The 24,413-nt window shown below is 42.5% G+C and overlaps 1 protein-coding gene across 7 annotated transcripts in view; it reads left to right on the top strand.

Annotated features, from left to right (window-relative positions):
* BCL2L12 (BCL2 like 12) overlaps window positions 1-24,413 on the top strand; it is a 60,930-nt gene that overhangs the window by 24,758 nt on the left and 11,759 nt on the right. The window contains exons 1-4 of one of the 7 annotated variants that reach the window (XM_056543968.1): window positions 2,925-3,084; window positions 18,785-18,968; window positions 21,166-21,764; window positions 23,190-23,324. In XM_056543968.1, the coding sequence (XP_056399943.1) occupies window positions 18,799-18,968; window positions 21,166-21,764; window positions 23,190-23,324 (904 nt within the window). In that variant the 5' untranslated portion in view covers window positions 2,925-3,084; window positions 18,785-18,798. Of the gene's footprint in view, window positions 1-2,924; window positions 3,085-9,145; window positions 9,475-10,883; window positions 10,903-14,146; window positions 14,238-14,543; window positions 14,783-18,784; window positions 18,969-21,165; window positions 21,765-23,189; window positions 23,325-24,413 lie in introns of those variants that run through there. The other 6 variants (XM_056543972.1, XM_056543969.1, XM_056543973.1 and 3 more) reach the window with 6 other exon arrangements.

Below are 24,413 nucleotides of genomic sequence, written 5' to 3' on the forward strand. Positions count from 1 at the left end.
ACAGTACTTTGGTCCATATTTTCAAACTTTTTTTAAAGTCTATTGCAGGGAATTTATAATTAGTTTTACCCTTGTTTTTGGGTGTTAAATTGGCGAAAAGTTATCAACTTTTAATTGTACCTTCTTAAACAGTAAGATGGTTGAAGTCAGAACAGCCTTCACTTTTGAAGTGGTAGCGGATTTATCATTTGAAATGATTTAAAATTGTCACCCCAAATGTCTGCGCAAATCTCACTCGGACCACATTTTGAAACTTGCTTAGATCTAAGGTATTTATCTATTTATATAGAATGTGCTCCTCTTGATACATTTGGGGGACATGAAGTACACATATACAATGAAAAGTTCCCCCCTTTGTTCCCACAGTTTTTTTTAGCCATTTCACAGAACTTTTAATCAGAACAGGCTCACTGCTATATCTGAAGACATAGTAGAGAGGAGCACTCATTGGCAGTCCTAGTACTATTTATGGGGGCACCTTTTATGATATAGTATATAGAAACACTAGTAATGGCACTGTTTATGTTTAAGTATTCCTGATGGCACTCTAGCACTCTTTATGGGGAACTCTTTGGCTGAAGTTGGGGTGTAGGGGCACTCTCATAGGAGCACTTGTATTGGCAGTACTGGCACTCTTCATAGGGCACTATGGTACAGAGCGCTGGTATCGGCAGTATGGGCACTGTTTATGGTAGCACTAGTACTGGCACAGCTCATAGGAGCACAGGTTTTGGCAGTATGGGCTTGTTTATGGTAGCCCTCTGACACAGCTCATTGGAGCACTGGTATTGGCAGAATGGGCATTGTTTATGGTAGCCCTCTGACACAGCTCATTGGAGCACTGGTATTGGCAGTACAGGCATTGTTTATGGTAGCACTAGTACTGGCACAGCTCATAGGAGCACAGGTATTGGCAGTATGGACACTGTTTATAGGGGCACTCTAATTTGCACAGTTTATAGGAGCACTGGTATTGGCTCTCTGTATGTATTTTGGGTGGCACTCTAAGGCTATGTTCACATGCCAGAATTTCGGCATTAATTTATAGCCTATACACTTCAGTGGGATTCCGCTGTCACATTTACACTGCAGGATTTCCGTTGCAGTAATTCAATTGGAGTGAATGGCCAATTAATTTCTGCAGAATTTATTGCAGACTTTTCATGCAGAATTCTGTGCAGAAATTCTGCTGTGTGGACATAGCCTCTTTATGGGGCAATCTATGGCTGAAGCTGATGGCACTCTAGCACTCTTTATGGGGCACTCTCTGCAAGTATTCCTGGTGGCACTCTAGTACTCTTTATGAAGCACTCTCTATAAGTAATGGCGGTGGCACTCTTGATGGAACACTCTTTATGGGGCACTCTCTGTAAGTAATGGTGGTGGCACTCTTTTTGGGGACTCTGCATGTATTACTGGTGGCACTATTTATGGGGCACTCTGTAAGTAATGGTGTTGGCACTCTAGCACTCTTTATGGGGCACTCTCTGTAAGTAATGGCGGTGGCACTCTCTGTAAGTATTCCTGGTGGCACTCTAGCACTCTTTGTGGGGCACTCTGTAGGTATTCCTGGTTGCACTCTAGCACTCTTTATGGGGAACTCTCTGTAGGTATTACTGGTGGCACTTTAGCACTCTTTATGGGGCACTCTCTGTAAGTATTCTTGGTGGCACTCTAGCACTCTTTATAGGGCACTCTCTGTAAGTATTCCCGGTGGCACTCTAGCACTCTTTATGGGGCACTCTAGCACTCTTTATGGGGCACTCTCTGTAAGAAATGGTGGTGGCATCCTAGCACTCTTTATAGGGCACTCTCTGTAAGTATTCCTGGTGGCACTCTAGCACTCTTTACGGAGCACTCTCTATAAGTAATGGCGGTGGCACTCTTGATGGAACACTCTTTATGGGGCACTCTCTGTAAGTAATGGTGGTGGCACTCTTTTTGGGGACTCTGCATGTATTACTGGTGGCACTATTTATGGGGCACTCTGTAAGTAATGGTGGTGGCACTCTAGCACTCTTTATGGGGCACTCTCTGTAAGAAATGGTGGTGGCACCCTAGCACTCTTTATAGGGCACTCTCTGTAAGTATTCCTGGTGGCCCTCTAGCACTCTTCATAGGGCACTCTCTGTAAGAAATGGTGGTGGCACTCTAGCACTCTTCATAGGGCACTCTCTGTAAGAAATGGTGGTGGCACTCTAGCACTCTTTATAGGGCACTCTCTGTACGTACTCCTGGTTGCACTCTAGCACTCTTTATGGGGCACTCTCTGTATGTATTCCTGGTTGCACTCCAGCACTCTTTATGGGGCACTCTCTGTAAGAAATGGTGGTGGCACTCTAGCACTCTTTATAGGGCACTCTCTGTAAGAAATGGTGGTGGCACTCTAGCACCCATAGGGCACTCTCTGTACGTATTCCTGGTGGCACTCTAGCACTCTTTGTGAGGCATTCTCTGTACGTATTCCTGGTGGCACTCTAGCACTCTTTATGAGGCACTCTCTTTAAGTGTTCCTGGTGGCACTTTGGCACTCTGTAAGAAATGGTGGTGGCACTCTAGCATTCTTTATAGGGCACTCTCTGTAAGAAATGGTGGTAGCACTCTAGCACTCATAGGGCATTATCTGTACGTATTGCTGGTGGCACTCTAGCACTCTTTAGAGGGCACTCTCTGTAAGCATTGGTAGTGACACTCTGGCATTCTTTATGGGGCACTCTATGGCTGAAGCTGACTTTAATTTCTGCCCCTTCCTGTGAGGCGGTCTACACACACACACACACACCACTCCGTTGTCCACAACCAGTTGTCCGGGCATGCTGGGATTTGTAGTCCCGCTATAGTCGGCACACGACAGCACCACAGCGCCCACACAACTACACTGAAGTGACGTCACTCCACTCACTTACCATTCCTTCCTCCCCATGACGTCAGAGCCCTGCCCCGGGAGACACAGCGCGCATGCGCAGTGCGCTTTCCTAACTCCCGGAGAAGTTTTGCTGCTCATTGATGTTCCCGGTCCGGGAGGCTGATCAGTCCGGTGTCCGCACTCCTCGGTCCCCGGAGCAGCTACTGTGAGTGCGGCTGGTGAGTACAGGCCGGGGCGGGTGTGAGGTGCTGTTCACCACAGTTCACACTGCTGCGGCTTATTGTTATGCGTTTTTTTTTATTATAATAACACAACTTGTATAGCTGTCTATTTCTTATGATTATTAACCCTGCTGTTATTGAGTATATATATATATATATATATATATATATATATATATATATATATATATAAAAGCTTATAAATAAGTCTCCCCAACCTGTGGCAAAACTACAATCCCCATCATGCCACAAACCTCTGCCCTGTGCTGATGGTTTGCTACAGTGTATCACCCAGATTTCCAGAATGATCAGGCTGGGCCCTTTGGCATTGCTCAGAGATTTCTCTACCTGTCATTGATGTGAATGGACTTTAGCTGATGTTATTGTCAGGTTTCCAGTGATGAAGTCCCTAAGACCTAGGTCTCCAAACTGGGAACCTCCAGCTGTTGCAAAACTACAACTCCCAGCATGCCCGGACAGCCGTTGGCTGTCCGGGCATGCTGGGAGTTGTAGTTTTGCAACATCTGAAGGGCCACAGTTTGGAGACTGCTGCTCTAAGACAATGATCTCCAACCTGTGGCTCTCCAGCTGTCACGAAACTACAACTCCCAGCATGCTTTGACAGCTGTTGGCACTCTAGTCATGCTGGGAGTTGTAGTTTTATGACATCTAGGGAGCCATAGATCACTGCTCCAAGTAATGCCAAAGGTGCGTGGGCGCTACTTTTCTTTCTGGTATAAGATGTCACACTCCACTAATGTGATTGTTTCCTACTGGGGTCTTATGGTGCAATGTGTGTGTGTGTGTGTGTGTATATATATATATATATATATATATATATATGAAAAGAAACAGATGTCCAGCGCGGATGTCAAGCAATACGAAATTTCTTTATTCAGCCATAACGCAAAGTGATGACAGGTGACGCGTTTCAGCCGTAATCAACGGCCTTAGTCTTACCAAGTCTGAGTCTTACTACGGCCGTTGATTACGGCCGAAACGCGTCACCTGTCATCACTTTTCGTTATGGCTGAATAAAGAAATTTCGTATTGCTTGACATCCGCGCTGGACATCTGTTTCTTTTCATTTACACTAACCAAGGTCCGGTTCTGTCCGGGACGCGGGAGGGGCGACCGAGTGAGCTGTGCCGCACTTACAATATATATATATATATATATATATATATATATATACATACCTTAAAATATAACTTTTATTAAACCAGATAAAAATATTAAATGTAGAAATACAAAAAGCCACCAGAAGGCCGCAAAAAACCACAGGTGCAACTATTAGGGAACGCTCACGCTCGCGGATTTTTTAGCGGGTTTTCCGCTGCGTATTTGAAAGTGGGCGGGCTCTTCTCGGCTGTCCGCAGCCGATTTTCCGCCGCAAGCCCCATTGAAGTCAGTAGGGACTGTGGCGGATTTTCCGCAGCGTAAATTCCACCGCGGAAAATCTGCTGTGGACAACTGAGAAGAGCCCGCCCCTTTCAAATACACAGCGGAAAACCCGCTAAAAAAAATCTGTGTGTGAGCGTTCCCTTAGGCTAAGTTTCCACTTGGCTTTTTTTTCTGGCAGTTTTTGGAATATGGCCACTGCAGTTTTTCAGCCAAAGCCAGAAGTGGATTCAAAAGGAATAGGACATATAAAGGAAGGACTTACACTTCTCCTCCCTTATGGATCCACTTCTGACTTTGGCTCAAAAACTGCAGTGGCCGTATTCCAAAAACTGCCAGAGAAAAACCAAGTGGAAACTTAGCCTAACAGAGAACAAATTGCCATACTGTTGTTTATAAGCAGTCCCTTATCCCTTTAAAGGGGTACTCCGGTGGAAAACTTTTTTTTTTAAATCAATTACTTCTATTAAAAAATCTTAATCCCTCCGGTATTTATTAGCTGCTGAATACTACAGCGGAAATTCTTTTCTTTTTGAAACACAGAGCTTTCTGCTGACATCATGACCACAGTGCTCTCTGCTGACACCTCTGTCCATTTTAGGAACTGTCCAGAACAGCATATGTTTTCTATGGGGATTTCCTTTTACTCTGGACAGTTCCTAAAATGGACAGAGATGTCAGCAGAGAGCACTGTGCTCGTGATGTCATCAGTGTTCCAAAAAGAAAGGAATCTCCTCTGTAGCATTCAGCAGCTAATAAGTACTGGAAGGATTAAGATTTTTTTAAAAGAAGTAATTTACAAATATGTTTAACTTTCTGCCACCAGTTGATTTAAAAGAAAAAAGGTTTTCACCGGAGTACCCCTTTAAGCACTAAAATCCTGATCTGTATGCCGAAATTGCTATGTGAAAAGATCAAGGTGATGCATTGAATAATAAAGTGCTATAAATAAGACTGTTAGTCTGAATTATATGTCGGGGGCGTCAATGGTTGCTATGAGTGACTGCAAGTCGTAAAAGTAACGATCTTTGGTGTGTGCCGTTACATATTTAGCTGTGAATGTGGAGTCGGCTATTGTGTTGGGTCATCCTTATGAATTAAAGGAGTTATCCGCCATAAGGTGATTTTAGTACGTACCTGGCAGACAGTAATGGACATGCTTAGGAAGGATCTGCGCTTGTCTTGGGGCTAAATGGCTATGTTGTGAGATTAGCATAGCACTGTGGCTAGCTTTGTGTGAATTGGTATTTCCTGTTTGACTTTTCTTTTTTTTTTTTTTTTTTTTACTACAAATCCCACAATTCCATTTTCCTCCCTCCCACACATCAGCCACCCCACCCATTGAAACAAAAGACCTGTGGTTTTCAATCAGGGTGCCCACAGCTGTTGCATTAGTTGCAGATTGATCCCTCCACCCATTGAAGCAGACAGGCTCCCTGTCATCAGCTGACTAGTGATGTCAGGTCTCGGCCGCATTGCAAGCTAGGAAAAATCTGAGACAACAGTCATTTTGTATGCTGTTAAAAATAAATATTGGGGTGAAAATCACAGAAGAATTGTGAGAAAACTGTCACACACAGGTACAGACACTATATTATGAACTACACTAACTTTACAGCCCCTGTACCATAGTCATATTCCTGGAATACCCCTTTAACAGTGATACTGCAGAGCTGTATTCACATGGACGAAGGCTGTCCGGGCATGCTGAGAGTTGTAGTTTTGCAACAGCTGGCGGCATCTAATACAGGCTCCCCAGTTGGGAAACACTGATCTACACCTTTCCTTGTGCGTACAGTAAATGTGCTCTTCTGGCGCGGTGTAGAATCAACTAGTAGCAAAATATGGCACTCTTAATCCAGATGGTGGGTGCACGAGTAGGGTCCCAATCCTTACTTAAATACAACAAATAACTCGGCACTCAAGATAATGCTTATGTGGGGTTTATTTCATACGCAATCCAAGTAGATAACGTTTCGGTCAGGTATTGACCTTCATCAGATCTAGATTGCTGCGGAGTATAGTGCTGGAAGATTCGGCTAAAACCGCCGTGGTTTGGGTCCTGTGTAGAGCGACTGTAGTCGCGAAGGCATCTGATGCACAGACCCTACACAGGACCCAAACCACGGCGGTTTTAGCCGCATCTTCCAGCACTATACTCCGCAGCAATCTAGATCTGATGAAGGTCAATACCTGACCGAAACGTTATCTACTTGGATTGCGTACGAAATAAACCCCACTTAAGCATTATCTTCAGTGCCGAGTTATTTGTTGTATAGCGGTGTAGAATCAGTCACTGACCAGGCCGCCCTCGTGGCTAGAGAGTAGGCGAGGAGTCCACGTGGGCAGTAACGTCCCTGTGTGAACTCTGCTCTGGTGCTTGTAAACATTTTATGGCCATATGGCTGAAACTCAGTATAGCAGGTAATATTGTGAGGATCTGATATGCAAAACAAGGGAGTGGACACGGGCACCTAATATATTATTATACTGAGTTTCAGCCATGTAGCTGTAAAATGTTTTCATCACATCCTGTTATATGTAGAATATAGTGCAACATCATAGGCTGGTAGGGGTGGATTTATCCATGGTGAGTCTAAAAAGATGGATCCAGCTCCCGAAAAGACGAAATCCAGTAAAACTTAGTGTTTAACGGTGCACATTAAAAATGGTATTCCACCAAAGCGGCAAGTGACATGTCACTCAATAAAAACAAGGAGTGAAACCTGACGCGTTTCGAGCCTTAGCTCTTAGTCCTGTGGATTTAGCAATATGTCACTTCACAGGCTTTTTTTTTTATTTTTTTTATTTAAATTTTTTTTTTTTGCTGTGTGTTTGGGGCCAAAGCGGCACACGGATTGTGATAAATTTAGCATAAATGAAAAATCACCTGCTGTAGGATGTCACTTTTCTAAGGCAAGGCAGAAGTGGTATGAATTTGCATGTTTGTTTTATTATTTTTCTATTATGCATTATTTTTGCACCTTTTAAAAAAAAAAAAAAAAAAATTAAAAAAAGACGCAGTTAATAAATCTCCTCCACTGCATAGTCAAGAATGAAGTTCTGCATTTCAGTCACGCAAAAACTAACTGCGCAAAATTTTTTCCACCAAATTATAGCCCCCAAAAAATGTCAGGAAGGCAATGAAAAATCTCTTCCCCCCCCCCCCCCCCCCCCCCTCCGTAGTTTCTGTAGCAGGGTTATCGATGGCTTTAAGGGGAACTCCGCTGCTAGACATCTTATCCCCTATTCAAAGGTAAGGGGATAAGATGTCTGATTGTGATGGGGTCTCACTGCCGGGGTCCCCGCGATCTCCCGCAGCACCCGGCGTTCTGAACAAACACAGGGTTCCTGCGGCAGTGTTGGGACGTCACTGCCGCACCGCTCGTGATGTCGTGCCACGCCCCCTCCATTCATGTCTATGGGAGGGGGTGTGTTGGCTGACACGTAGTGATGAGAGGCATAGGCCAAATTCGAATTCGCGATATTTCGCGAATATATGGCTGAATATTTGTCCTATATTCGTGAGATTCGCATATTCACTATGTTCTTCTTTTTTTTTTTTATGCGAGAATTCGTAATGAAATTTGCATAGTGCGCATGCACGATTATATCCTTCACCTAAAAGAAGGGAGTGATCAGTGTCCTCTGACTGGAAGTGCCGATATTCGCGAATATTTGCATATTCACATATTTTCGAAAAAACTAACAAAAAAAAAAAGAATATTCGTCATTACGAATATATATCACTAGATATATCAATAGATATTTGCGAAATCGTGAAGTGCCAATATTCGCAGTAAAAATTAGCATTTCGAATATTCACGCTCAACAATACTGACACGCCTCCTCCCATAGATATGAATGGAGGGGACATGGTGAGACATCATGAGGGGGCACGGCTGTGATGTCACGTTCACGGCCTCCAGCTTTGAACGTTCTGAATAAAATGTTCAGAATGCTGCGCCCCGGAGTACTCCTTTAAAGAGGTTATCTGACCCCTGATGGCCTATTAATATCATACCTGCGGGGGTCCCTCACTTGGCATCCCACCCATCAGCTGTTTTGATGCCACCACACCCCTGAAGTCTTTGCACTGTTCACCACTACTGCCGGTCTGTTCATAACTGTTAATGCCATACTTGAATAGGACAGCGCCATGGTACCCTGCCACACGAATACGTATAGTACAGGGTTTGCTAGTGTGAATGAGGTAAACATTGAAGAGACTGCCGCACCGCGACACCTTCAGACAGATGACGTGCAGGGTCAGAGCAGCGCTAAAGGTAGGAGATCTGTTTTAAAGGCTGGATTGGTCGAATCCCAATTTTTTTAAAATAACCGACCATCTACTATGTATAGGGGCACCCCAACTCACAACACCAGTTGTTGGGGAGAGAAGGGTCAGACAGTTGTGGATTTCACCATACTGGATCCTTTTATTTTCAGGGATATAAGCTGCCACCAGCGCTGTCTGACAAGGTTGTTTTCCCCATTCAGAACACATGGCCCAGTTGCCCATAGCAACCAATCAGATCGCTTCTTTCATTTTGCAGAGGCCTTGTTAAAAATGAAAGCAGCAATCTGATTGGTTGCTATGGGCAACTGGGCAACTTTTCCTCTGGACAGGTTTTGATAAATCTCCCCCAGATTTTGTTTTATAACCTTCTTTTTAGCCTTAAAGGGGTATTTCAGAATTCCCTGCTTTTTATTTTTATATTTTTAACATGCTACTGGCACTGCTGTAAAAAAAAGAAAGAAAATGCAATACTTATAGTCCCTTGCAGTGCCTGTTCCTGTTGGACTTCTAGTCCCCTGTTGCCCTAATTTTCTACCTGCTACCAAAACAGAGCATTGGAATAGGACCTGTCTCCTCAGCCACTGAGAGGGGACATGGCTACAGCCAGTAATTGGCCGAATGGGCCAAAAAGAGGAGCAATGGGGGACTGAAAGTCCATGGAGCAGGCACTGGGGGGAACTGGTTAAGTAAGTATTATTTATTTTTCTTTTTTACATTAGCACCAGTGACACTTTAGAAAAGCCAGAATTTGGGGGAGATTTCAGTGAAGCTGAACAGCAAGGGGTTGTCAGTCATAAGGAGAAGGTGCAGGGATGGGATAGGGGATAGGCTGCATCTGAATGCATCTAAAATGGCCATATAAGGCACGATCATTGACAAACACTATGCAGGCTTGATTTCGGACATGTGTGTTTGTCAGCTTCTGCGGGCGCAGCCTTAGGGTACACTCACACTACGGAATTCCACGGTGTGAACTTAAAATTAGTGTGAATGGGTCTCCGCGAGGCAGCAGAGAACATGTTCATTCTTTGCTTGGATTCCGCGAGCACTGCATAGCCGTCAATGGTGACGGCTCAGTGCCCCGCGGCCCTAGCGCCGAGGTACTTTCGGCGGCGGCCGCCAGACGGAATTTCCGCTCGCTGAATTCAGCGAGTGGAGATTCCTCAGTGTGAACGCACCCTTACTCTCATGAAAGGCCAAGTCCATAAAGTTATAAATGTCAATATGGTGCCAACCCCTACCGGGTGCTGTGGTTAGTTTAACTATAACAAACCATCTGCAGATGGATGTGTAAATATTCACTGTCTCCACCATTAGGATAGTAAGAGTTAAAGGGGTTCTCCACTGGGAAACTTTTTTTTTTTTTTAATCAACTGGTGACAGAAAGTTAAACAGATTTGTAAATTGCTTCTATATTAAAAAACCTTAATCTTTCCAGTACTTATCAGCTGCTGTATACTACAGAGGAAGTTCTTTTCTTTTTGAATTTCCTTTCTGCCTGACCACAGTGCTCTCTGCTGACACCTCTGTCCATTTCATGAACCGGTCAGAGCAGGATAGGTTTGCTATGGGGCTTTGCTCCTACTCTGGACAGTTCCTGACATGGACAGAGGTGTCAGCAGAGAGCACTGTAGTCAGACAGAAAGGAAATTAAAAAAAAGAGAAGACCTTCCTGTGCAGCTGATAAGTACTGGAAGGATTAAGATTTTTAATTAGAAGTAATTTACAAATCTGTTTAACTTTCTGGCACTAGTTGATATAAAAAATTATTTTTTTTCTAGTGGAGTACCCCTTTGAGTCCCACTGTACTCCAGCCGTAGCAATACAGAACACAGGTGTGCGCAGCACTATTCTGCCTTCATGCTGCATGCACTAGATGTGTAGACATGGGTGTGACCCTGTAGTGAAATATCAGGTTGCACTGAGCTGCTGGACGTGGGAGCTCCTATATCATTCTGGTATGACAATGAGGAAACAAACAGGAGCTCCGTATAGTATCACTTCAACCCGCAGACTGGGGAAGGCTCAACAGATCTGCAGTCTTTTCTGTGATCTAGGACTACAACTCCCAGCAAACGCGAACAGCCAACGGGTGGACTTCTGCTAATGTAATTGTAAGGTTTCCAATAAAGAAGTTTCTAAGACCCTAGTTCAGTGGTCTCCAACCTGCGGACCTCCAGATGTTGCAAAACTACAACTCCCAGCATGCCCGGACAGCCGTTGGCTGTCTGGGCATGCTGGGAATTGTAGTTTTGCAACAACTGCGGGTCCACAGTTTGGAGATTGCTGCTCTAAGACAACGATCTTCATACCTGTGGCCGTTCAGCTGTCACAAAACTACATCTTCCAGCATGCCCTGACATCTGTTGGCTGTGCGGGCATGCTGGGAGTTGTAGTTTTGCAACAGCTGCATGGCCATAGTCTGGCGACCACTGATTTAGAACAATAGAATTAAAAGCAGAGAAAATAAAGAATGTGTTAAAGGGGTACTCCGGTGGAATTATTATTATTATTATTATTATTTTTAATCAACTGGTGCCAGAAAGTTAAACAGATTTGTAAATTACTTCTATTAAAAAATCTTAATCCTTCCAGTACTTATTAGCTGCTGAATACTACAGAGGAAATTCTTTTCTTTTTGGAACACAGAGCTCCCTGCTGAATCACGAGCACAGTGCTCTCTGCTGACATCTCTGTCCATTTTAAGAACTGTCCAGAGTAGGAGAAAATCCCCATAGCAAACATATGCTGTTCTGGACAGTTCCTAAAATGGACAGAGATGTCAGCAGGGAGCACTGTGCTCGTGATGTCAGCAGAGAGCACTGTGTTCCAAAAAGAAAAGAATTTCCTCTGTAGTATTCAGAAGCTAATAAGTACTGGAAGGATTAAGATTTTTTTTAATAGAAGTAATTTACATATCTGTTTAACTTTCTGGCACCAGTTGATAAAAAAAAAAAAAAAAAAAAAAAGTTTTTCAACGGAGTACCCCTTTAACTACCTAGCGGTGTAGTTCTTTTCAAACTTTAAAACTAATTGGGGTAGGGGGTGTCTGACTGCTGGGACCCCTATTTATCCCAAGAACAAGGCTCCCTTTCCCCCTGTTTGAATGGAGCGCATGCACCCTGCTCTTGCCAAAGTCCCCTGTTCTCATAATCTTGGGGGGGTCCCAGCTGACAGACACCCACCGGACAGATTCATATCTCTCATCCCATGTTTTAGTTTTGATTATGGGTTATATAAGAACAGAAGACAAAGAAACAGCACCCCTACTGTCTATTGGCTGTGTCTGGTATTGCAGCTCAGACCTTTTTTTTATGGAACTCTAGTACTAGACGCAGTCCCATTTCTGCACAATAAGTCAACCTTTTCTTTACCTAATCCCATATACATCAGTCCATATGCTGGCCCATAAGAACTGGCACAAGCCTCCCTGTATTGTGTCACCTTGCCATGACTAAGAGCTTGTTTCAAGCTCGAAACGCGTCGGTGTGCTGCATTTTATGCACTTTAGGTGTTTATTTGTTTTCGTTTCCATGTTTTTAATCTAAGACAGTAAAAGCTATGTTTTAACAGCAACTTGGTACCTGAGAGCTGGACCTCCCCCCCCCCCCCCCCCCCAATTCTACTACAAGCCCCCTGGGCTTACTATGGCCATCGGAGAGAATGAAGGGTCCATATTTTTGTGCAGAAGACAAGTCGTGGCATTCAGGATAGGTCATCGGTCTGTTTGTTTGGCTCTGTCATGCCGCGAGCTATGTGCAAACAAAACCGCCTCTATAGGCTCAAACGTTGCAATTTTTAGACCTTTTTTTCTTGGAATTTGGTATGTGGACGGAATCCGGAGCAGTGACATTCCAGATTGCTTTTGCAGAAAGGTCACCATGAAATAGAGGAAAAGCTTTCTGTCATCTTTACATTGTGATGGCCATGATTTTTTTTTTCTACTTTTTTAGTTTAGGATGCGTTCACACGGCCGTCTGTCCCCGTTTCCCCCCCCCCTCCCGTTTAGGTTCCGTTGTTGCAGCTTGTAAACGGATTACAAACGGTTGTAAAATAATCTCATTGATGTCAATGGGATTTTTTTTTACAATCCTTTCACATCCGTTTGCACCCTTCTGCGCTCATTTCCGTATTTTTTTTTTTTTACGATGCATGCAGTATTTTTTCTCCCGCCTAAAAAACGGAAGTAAAAACGGATACAGTAAAATTAACATTGCAAATGAAAACCGGATGAGCCTTTAATGTCATCCATTTGCATCTGTTTTTTCAATCCGTTTTTTGAATCGTTTTTACTTCTGAGCATGCTCAGAACAAAAAAAAAAACTTTTTTCAGGTTTATTAACTGAACAATAACAGATACAAACGGATAACATCCATTAGCATCCTTTATTGTCCGTTTTTTTTAAAGTTCATTTTTATTTTTGACGGGAGAACAGTACGGGTCTGGACGGCCGTGGGAACGCAGCTTTATCTACTTATTAAACAGAAAATGGAAAAGGACCTCATTCATCCAGGCGCTGCCGGTTAGGTCATCAGGTGCACAAAATGATGCAATGTATACCTTGGAATATTGTATACATGAAAGTTTATTTAAAAATAATAAACAACATACAGATTACACGTTTCGAGGGTGACTCCCCTCTTCCTCAGATCAGATGTGCTGTCATACAACAAACAGGTAAGTATTTATGTGAAAAAAGGGCGCTGTTTGTTGTATGACAGCACACCTGAACTGAGGAAGAGGGGAGTCACCCTCGAAACGCGTAATCTGTATGTTGTTTATTATTTTTAAATAAACTTTCATGTATACAATATTCCAAGGTATACATAGCATCATTTTGTGCACCTGATGACCTAACCGGCAGCGCCTGGATGAATGAGGTCCTTTTCCATTTTCTGTTTGATGACTACGTCAGGACGTATGTGCCTGTGACCTCCGGCTTGCAGCCCTCCCTTGGACATCAGTGAGTACCCCTATATGGGGTGATATGCGTTACTTCTATTTACATCTGGTGAGCAGCCACCCATAAGTGCCGTGGGTTTTTCCCACATTTACACTTGCTGTTTGTGTTTAAGGGTAATACACGAGGCGCCGTTCCCCGGTCTTTTTTCTTTCTCTTTATTTTATCTACTTATTGGCAATTGTATCTGTATCTATTGCAGAAACTTGATAACTGTATCTATTTTGTGTATATTGTACCGCTCCTATGCAGTCCTATGTGTCAGGTCACAAACCCTGTGTGTAATCAGTAATATATTACTGCCTTCCCATCATACTTTACAGACAGTAGATCAGTGGTCTTCAAACTGTGGACCTCCAGCTTTTGCAAAACTTCAACTCCCAGCATGCCTGGACAGCTGATGCCAGACACCTCTTATAGCAAAAGGATCAGGCAGTTGATATTGACTTTGTCTGTCGGAATAGAGTCGAAAAGGGGTTGTGGCCTCAGTAAGAATAGGTGTAGCTTGAGGGGCACCAAAAATTGCACCAAATTCTAACACATGTTTAGGCCAACTAATAGTTGGTGTAAACTTGAATTAGACAGTGTTCAGATGTACTAGAATTATCCCTGAGGGAGATTTATCAAAACCTGTCCAGAGGAATAGTTGCTGAGTTACCCATAGCAACCAATCAGATCGCTTCTTTCATTATTGAAAAGGCCTCTGAAAAATGAAAGAAGCGATCTGATTGGTTGCTATGGGCAACTCAGCAACTTTTCCTCTGTACATATTTTGATAAATCTCCTCCCCTGTGATTATTTTGCCACATTTAAAATGCGTCCGTCTAAGTTTGCACTGTCAGTTAGACATTTTTTGTAAATTTGGGCCATTATTTGAGCCAAGGATAAGCTTGGCAGCTCTTTGTCATTGACAGAAACATGTGACGGCCTCTGTTTTAGCTCGCGTTCACACCACGTTTAGGGCATGCGGCAGCCGGATCCAGAAGGGGACTTTCAAAACCGCCTCATACCAATCCCCATTTACTTCAATGAGGTGACCCGAACCGGGATATAAAGCGCAGTTGACCACGGTTAAAGAAGCGGATACGATGGAAAAATGAGGCAACCGGAGTCTATAGCAGACTATGGTCACCTCATTGAAATAAATGGCGTCCGGCCGGACCCATGCCAAACCCCATTTCCTTCAATGAGGTAACCGGAATATAAAGCGCAGTCGACCATGGTTGAAGGAATACGCAGTCGACTTCAGGAATACGGCAGGAGGGTTGGAAATCCCTCTGCTGGATCGTATGCCTCAAAGGTGGTGAGAATACAGCCTTCCTCTGTTTTAGGCCGGGTTCACACCACGTTTTTGCAATACAGTTCCCGTATACATTTTCAATTTGAAAACCGTACGGAACCGTATTGAAAACCGTATGCATTGACTCTCCATTGAAAACCGCCTGCCAAAAGATCCATCCAGTTGTGTCCGTTTTGCATCTTGTACGGTTTTGTTAGTTTTTTTTCCTGTACCCAAAACCATAGCCTACCACGGTTTTTGGCCCGGGTGAAAAACCGTATTGAAACGTATACTTTTTTTTTTTTTTAACATGGGAGTCAATGGGAACCATATGTGCGTACGGTTCCATCCGGTTTCCACCATCCGGTTTTTGACTTTGCACAGTTTTTTTCCTGGAATTTAAATTAAACAAGTGAAACTTTATTCATAATGGAATGTAAAGTTAAAAACTTATCCTTTTTTTTTTTTTTTTCTTCAAAAACTGATGCAACTGGACATCACAGTTTTTCAGTTTTTGACCATATACAGATTAAAATTTGTACACACGTTTTGATACAGTTCAGTCCGGTTTTGAGGAATCCGTTTTTTTTTTTTAAATCAAAAACCTTATATGGGAAACGTATTACAAAAACGTGGTGTGAACCCAGCCTTAGGGTGCACACCCAACACGTTTTTGCTATACAGTTCCTGTATACAGTTTCAAGTTAAAAACCGTACGGAACCGTATAGAAAACTGTATGCATTGACTTCACATTGTAAACCGTATGTCAAACACATCATCCGGTTTAGTCCGTTATGCGTCTTAGGCTGGGTTCACACTACGTTTTTCAACTACGGTTCCCGCATACGTTTTCTATCAAAAACCGTATGGGGAAAAAAACGGATGGAACAGTATGGGAAAAAGTAAACCGTATGGGTTTTTAAACAGTATACTGTTTTTAAAAGTGCATACTGTTCCGTCCGTTTTTGTAGAAAAAAAACCCATACGTTTTTGAAAATTTTGTCCATTTTTAATGGGAGGGGTCTTGGGTGGGGACTTTAGGATTCAAATGCGCATGTGCAAAGTAAAAACGTATACGTTTTTCCTGTATGGAACCGTATACATGTGCATTTCCCATTGACGTCCATGTTAAAAAAAACGTATGCGGTTGCAGTACGGTTTTTAAACCGGAATCAAAACCGTGGTTGACCACGATTTTGTCTCCGGTTTAAAAACCGTACTGCAACTGCATACGTTTTTTTAAACATGGACGTCAATGGGAAACGCACATGTATACGGTTCCATACGGGAAAAACGTATACGGTTTTACTTTGCACATGCGCTTTTGAATCCTGAAGTCCCCACCCAAGACCCCTCCCATTAAAAATGGACAAAATTTTCAAAAACGTATGGGTTTTTTTTCTACGAAAACTGACGGAACTGTATGCACTTTTAAAAACAGTATACTGTTTAAAAACCCATAAGGTTTACTTTTTCCCATACTGTTCAATCCGTTTTTTCCCCCATACGGTTTTTGATAGAAAATGTATGCGGGAACCGTAGTTGAAAAACGTAGTGTGAACCCAGCCTTATACGGTTATGTCTAGTTTTTTTTTTTTTTACCCGTACCCAAAACTGTAGTCTACCACGTTTTTTTTTGTCCGGGTGAAAAACCATATTAAACCGTATACAGTTTTTTTTTAACATGGGAGTCAATGGGAACTGTACCGAACTGTATGTGCGTACGGTTCCATCAGGTTTTCACCATACAGTTTTTGACTTTGCATAGTTTTTTTTTTTCTTGGAATTTCAATCAAACAAGTGAAACTTTATTCAAAATGAAGTGAAAAGTTAAAAACGTATACGTTTTTTTCTTAAAAAACTGATGCACCCGGACATCATTTTTCAAACTGGTATATGGTTTTTAACCGTATATGGGTTGAAATTTGTACACACGTTTTGATACAGTTTAGTCCGGTTTTGAGGAATCCGTTTTTCATCAAAAACCTGATACGGGAACTGTATTGCAAAAACGTATTGTGAATGCACCCTTACCCTCCTCCATCCAGAAGGCCCTCAACATTACTTTACAACCTAAGTTTTTTTTTTTTTCTCCTGGCAACCGCAGTCCACAATAGTGTGTAATGATAACCGCCTATTACGAAGATTACTGTGTAATCTGAGAGGGCAGAGTATCACAAGGAAGTATTTTCTAGGACAGCTATGCAAAATTCTCTAGCTGTCATCTTCAGGTTACACCCTAGAGCTGTATTTCCCAACCAGGGTGCCTCCAGCTGTTGCAAAACTACAACTCCCAGCATGTCCGGACAGCCGATGCCTCCAGCTGTTGCAAAACTACAACTCCCAGCATGCCCGGACAGCCTTCGGCTGTCCGGGCATGCTGGGAGTTGTAGTTTTGCAACAGCTGCAGGCACCCTGGTTGGGAAACACTGCCCTAGATGGTAAAGGTGAACATTCGCTGGCGCTTAGACAAAGATCTGTGTACAGTGAGTCAGGATACGGTGATGACATCTGCACAAGGGGAATTCCAGGGAAAGTTACACTTATCTGTGATGTCATTTATTGATGTCATTGGGCAACTTTAAAGGGGGTATTCCCAGTTTTTAAAATAATGGCATATTGCCAGGATATGACATCTCTTTATGAACAGTAAGGGGTTCTTCACTAAATAAAATGTATCCCTTATACACAGGATAGGGCATAAGTGTCTAATTGCGGGGGTCCGACTGCTGGGACCCCCCACGCTGTCCTGTACGACGCCACGACTCTGATCGCAGGCTCCGTCTCTTCTCCACAGCGCACTCCAGCCCCCAGTCTTGGAGACGCGCTCTTGCTGTAAAGATGTGACGTCTCACTCAATCACTGGCCAAGATGCGGGATACGGGTATACATTTTGCAGAGTACCCCTTTAAAGGGGTACTCCACTGGCCAGCGTTCGGAAGTAAATGTTCCGAACGCTGTTTTCGTGCTGCGGGGGGTCGGCCACGCCCCCTCATTGTAAGACTATGGGAGGGGGCGTGACAGGCATCACGCCCCCTCCCATAGACTTGCATTGAGGGGGCATGGCCGTGATGTCACAAGGGGCGTGGTCGACCCCCGCAGCTCAAAAACAGCATTCAGAACATTTACTTCTTAACACTGGCCAGTGATATATCCTTTGAATTGTTTTAAAGGGGTACTCCGGTGGAAACCCTTTTTACAGATTTGTAAATTACTTCTATTAAAAAAATCTTAATCCTTCCAGTACTTATTAGCTACTTCTATTAAAAAAATCTTAATCCTTCCAGTACTTATTAGCTGCTGAATACTACAGATGAAATTATTTTCTTTTTGGAACACAGAGCTCTCTGCTGACATCTCTGTCCATTTTAGGAACTGTCCAGATCAGCATATGTTTGCTATCGGGATTTTCTCCTACTCTGGACAGTTCTTAAAATGGACAGAGATGTCAGCAGAGAGCACTGTGCTCGTGATTCAGCAGAGAGCTCTGTGTTCCAAAAAGAAAATAATTTCCTATGTAGTAGTCAGCAGCTAATAAGTACTGGAAGGATTAAGATTTTTATATAGAAGTAATTTACAAATCTGTTTAACTTTCTGGCACCAGTTGATTTGAAAAAAATAAAAAAATAAAAATGTTTTCCACCAGAGTACCCCTTTAAATATATGTTGTGTGAATGATCATGGTAACAAATGGAAAGTTGCATCTTGTTGTCCTTTTCTTTCCTAATAATTGTATGCTCTTCCCTGTATTTCAGAGCTGTGGCGTGGAATGGATATAGACGCCAACCCCACAAATGGAGACCTCAGCCTGATAAAGGTGAAAGCAGAAACAAAATGCGTCTTGGAAGCCTTTCTAAAACGATCCTTAAGTCAAGAGGAGGGAAGACATCTAGGACATGTGGGGCGTTCATACCATGACCCAAAGAAGTATAGTCACAGGTACATCCTCTAATGATCCCTTATAATTATTGAGGACAGTACCAGATTCTCTTTTTAATATGGTGATTAAACTGAGCTGGGTTGGTAGCGGGGCTTTCATTATCAAAAAGACTCTATATTTCATGTACAGTAATGTATGTCAGAACTAAATATACATAAAATGTTGGATCTCCAGATTGCGCTTCTCCCAAATGGAAACACAAGTCCAAGGATGCCAAATCCAAATATTTTTTTTAGAACAGCACAAACAACGCGTTTCGAGTCTGAACTAGACTCTTCATTAGGCAAGTGCATCAACAGATCTTACAGACAACACACTTAAAAGGTAGATGCAAATTTGGGGCCAGATCACGAAATGACATTAATAGATTGATCAGAAGAAATCCATATTCATAAAAGCACATAAATGATGAAGAAACATTATAAACACCTATAGAAGAAATTAATTTACAAGTAAAAGGGCTAACACGTTTAAAATATCTTACATATCTCAGGTGCCCTTTTGTATTGGTGAAAGGTTGGTGCGTTCCTCACAAAGTAAATTATAAACAGGAACCTGTACAGTGATCCCTCAACTTACAATGGCCTCAACATACAATAGTTTCAACATACAATGGTCTTTTCTGGACCATTGTAAGTTGAAACCAGACTCAACATACAATGCTACAGACAGTCCAGATCTGTGAAACATGTCAATGGCTGGAAGAACTAACCAATCAGAATGGGCAATTTACTGGTAAAACCCCTGTATTACTGAAGCGTATGCACTGACGGATGATTGGTAGCGCCCCCTACAGTACAGGGAGGTACAACATGTTCTGTACACTTAACCTGTACCAGGGTTAGCTGCTCCTTTGGACACCAGGTGAGGGCGACTCCATTTTAGGACATTGCGTGCACTGTACAGGACCCAGAAGAAACTCCTGTCCTCTACATAGACCAGTGTTTCCCAAGCAGGGAGCCCCCAGCTATTGCAAAACTACAACTCCCAGCAGGCCCGGACAGCCTTTGGCTGTCCGGGCCTGCTGGGAGTTGTAGTTTTGCAACAGCTGGAGTCTCCCTGCATGGGAAACACTGACATAGACAGTGATTACAGCTCCCAGCAGATCTTTCTCACTTTTATATGTAAGGATTTGCTTTATCTATATTAGTTATCTATTTATTTTTATTTAATCCTCACTATTTTCCTATTTTTGGATGACATTTTGGGGCTTCAGAACCAATTACCAGGTTTCCATAGAGTTATGGTCTCAACATACAATGGTTTCAACTTACAATGGTCGTCCCAGAACCAATTAATATTGTAACTTGAGGGACCACTGTATATACATCTAAAAATGATCAAATAATAAAAACAAATGATTATGAATGCATTACTATAAAATCTCGCCTTACATAAAATAGCGCTCAAGACTAAATACACAGAAAGAATAATCTGACGTTATTTTGACGGGTCATAACGGCCAAAAATGTTTTCTCCGGATATTCTCAATCCTTAAATAACGGACTTCACCCCGCCGGAGACAACCAGCAGTGTGAATGTAGCCCTATAGGGTAAGGTATTTCTAATATAAGCTAATAGCTATGCATTTATTTTCACTTGTTAGGTGTTTTTATTTTTGGATGGTTTCAGGTGTATATACTCGTTCCTGTTTATTTAGTAAAGAATGTACCTACCTATTGTGCATACCAATTTGTTGTATAGGTTTTTGTAATCTTTCTACTTTCATAATTTATGTATATGGATTTCAACTGATTAGAATTTGAATGTGATTTCTATACTGTGACCTTTTGACCTGGCGCCAAATTCACGTCTTACTTTTAAGAGTGTTGTCTGTCAGATCTGTTTACACAATTGCCTGACAAAGTCTAGTTCAGGCTCGAAACGCGATGTTTGTATGGTTCTAAAAATAAATTTAGAGTTTCATATGCCTCCTTGGACTTGTGGTTCCATTTGGGAGAAGGGCCATCCGGAGATTTGATGTTTTCTGTATATTTAATTCTGATATATACTACTGAACATCGGTGGCGACCTGCTTGCACAAGTTTCAAGGTGGATTGAGAAGCAGCAGCCCCTTGCACAATATTCACGTTATTGGTTGGGGTCTACACTAGGGCCGCAGGTTTTTGTTCTTAGTTGATATTCATAAGGTTCATAGAATGTGATTTTTTTGTTTTTTTTTCCTCCTTTCTTAAGGGGGAGTCATGAAGATGGTAAAGAATCGTTTCAAAAGAAAACCAAAAAATCAGATCGAAAAAAAAACAAAGAGTCGGAAAAAGATGAAAAGAACAGAAGCCCAAGATTCGGTGAGCGGTCAGCCGAGGGGCATAATGGTACCTGGAATTCCCTACACGAAGAGATCAATCGGGTGGAAGAGACGAAACACGGCTTCAAAACAAACATTAAGAAGCTGCTGAGAAAAAATAGCCAGAGCAAGGAGAAGGCAGTGACACCAAAGGAAAAGAATGGGAGTATTAATAGTAAATCGAGGGACTCCATTGACTCTATACTGAATGACCATGAGAAAGGGGTGGCCAAAGCGGATTCCTTGAAACGCCCCAAGTCTCCTAATCCCTTACTTGCGTGTACTTTGGCTCCCTCCACAATTTCTTTAGAAGAAACAGGTTCTCATGAGAAGCACAAAAAAGCTGGCCGTTCCTTCTCCCTTAAAAGATTGCTTAAGAAGAAAACGCACAAAGACCATTCCGTGGGATCGGACTCCAATCCTCCGAGGCCCGACTTCCTGCCATTGACACCATGTTATGATGACCCTCGTACCCCTACTCAGGAAACTGGTATGAATGTTTAATCGCTTATCCATTCATCTTTATTGTTTGTTGTGAATTTTTATGTAGGCAAATTTTGGCTACATAAAACACCGAGAGGTTGAGGATGTCCATGCATAATGACTGTGGGGCCAAAAACAACCAACTGTGTATGGTGCTGTTCTCTGGTGCTGTTCTCTGGTGCTGTTCTCTGGTGCTGCTAACATGATACCTTACAAAGGTCAACAGGATTGTAAATGCCTGCCAGGATATACACATAGCAACCAATCAGATCGCTTCTTTCATTTTGCAGAGGCCTTTTCAAAAATGAAAGAAGCGATCTGATTGGTCACTATGGGCAACTCAGCAACTTTTCCTCTGGACAGGTTTTGATAAATCTCCCCGAGTATATTGCTAGTTAAAAAATAAAAAAAAATATTTATAAAATAAAGATTAACTTTTTATATAAATTTAAAAAAAATACCCAAAATTATTTTAAATAGAAGGAAAAAAAATGAAATAAGATAAAGTCCCACAAGAGTCATCCTACTGTTCCATGACATCATCTGTTGGGATATAGTCAGGATTAGTGTTGGGTGCGAATATTCGCATTTGGAATTTTAATCGCAAATTCGCGAATAGATTCGCTATATATTCGAAAATATGAATATTCATTTTTTTTCCAGCATATTCCTTCTTTTAACTTGTGGTCCAATTAGAATGATGCAAATACCCTTGTCCGAGGTTATCAACAAGATCCCATAACAACAACAACCAATAGTAAAGTTGCCCACCCCCTCACTGTTTTCTTCCTCAAATATGCAAATATAACGAATACGCGAAATTCGCAAATATTCGTCTATATATTAGCAAAATATCGTAAATTTGAATATGGGCAATGCCGCTCATCACTAGTCAGGATATTAGATGGTTGCAGAAACCGCTAAATTCCTTGGGTTCGGCTGACATGTATCTGATGTGTACTGCGAGATTCATATCCCAAGTAAATCTATTTAACCCCCAGTCCCTGGAGGGGGCAATCGGACTCTAATATGCCTGAGGAACCCTATACATAGAGCCAGGTCAACAGACGAAGTGGGAAATAAAAAACACAAAGGGAGAACGCTCAGTTAATGCAGCTTGTATTATTAGTACGGTTAGTCACTGACTACAGATCAACTCACTTCACAAACTACCGACAAAGACAAGTGAAACAAGATGAAACATAACATTTCGGGTTGCATTAGCACCAAAAATATTTATTATTGTTATTTATCTCCAGGCAACCATACTAGAGTTTTTTTTTTTTGTACTGGGGTTAGGTCAGATTGTGTCCATTTCAAGGTAAATTGAATAATTTTCCTGTTTTTAGCTTAGATTTTTGCACTAGTATTGCATTAATAGGTACTGACCTATAAACTCTTATATTATTGGATGTTTTAATATATTATACAGGGAAACTTGAAGACTCTGAGGTTTACTCGTTGGCTGCGAAGAAGCTGGAGACATTGATCAAACACAAAAAGCTGAAGAGTCCCCAGGAGCCCCCGAAGATTCCTGCTGCTCCATCATTCTTCCTAGCTCCACCAGGTATAGCAATGTTTCTTATTTCCTAGAATTATTTGTATCTCTTATACTTTTACATGGTGAGGGTGAACAAATCTGACCATTCTAGAAGGTATCCATCTTGTTTCTGGCATAATCTTGGGAAGTGCATAGATGTCCATTGCTTTCACTTGGCATTATGTATTGCCTTGTTGTGACATGTCAAAAGTTTTTTCTTCTAAATGCTAATAAAACTTTAGGGTACGGTCCCACGTAGAGCTAACACAGCGTAATTCACACTGCTCAAAATGTGCAGCACAGTGGGAAACACGCTGCATATTCTGCCATGAGCATACACACAGGGCCACCCAGCGGCGGCAGCCCTGTGTGTATGCTCATAGGAGAATATGCAGCGTATTTCCCGCTGCGCAGCATGAAATACGCTGCGTAAGCGTTATGTGGGACCGTACCCTAAAACTGTAACTGCAAAGTCGATGCAGCACAGGATACACTTCAAAAACTCCGTAGCCTACTGCTAAAGCGAGTTGTCTACAGCATTATTAGAAGTCCAATGCAAGTCTACAGTTTCCAGGACTTGTAAAAGTGTATCCTGCCGCCCCACCGACTTTTTTAGTTGACCGAAACTCTTAGAGGGGTACTCCGGCGCTAAGACATCTTATCCCCTTTCCAAAGGATAGGGGATAAGATGCCTGATCGCGGGGGTCCCGCCACTGGGGACCCCCGTGATCTTGCACGCAGCACCCCGTTATAATCAGTCCCCGGAGCTTGTTCGCTCCGGGTCTGATTACTGGCGCTCACAGGGGCCAGAGCATTGTCACGTCATGGCCCCCCCCCCTCAATGCAGGCCTATGGGAGGGGGCGGAGCGTGATGTCACACGGGGGCGGGGCCGTGACATCACAATGCTCTCTCATTAAAACTAATTTTTACTATTGCACTCCTTATGGTAAATAAAAAATCTTTCTAATGTACTTTTTTTTTAAAAAATTAAGTTTTCTTTGTTTTATTTGTGTTTAAAAAAAGCAGCCACTAGGTGTCTCCCTACTTATCCACAGCACATCCCCCCCCCCCCCCACCATCTCTTGCTTGCACAGACTTTGGACTCCTGCTGGCCT

Source organism: Hyla sarda, chromosome 10 (genome assembly GCF_029499605.1).
Source record: "Hyla sarda isolate aHylSar1 chromosome 10, aHylSar1.hap1, whole genome shotgun sequence".
In the NCBI taxonomy this organism is placed as follows: Eukaryota; Metazoa; Chordata; class Amphibia; order Anura; family Hylidae; genus Hyla; species Hyla sarda.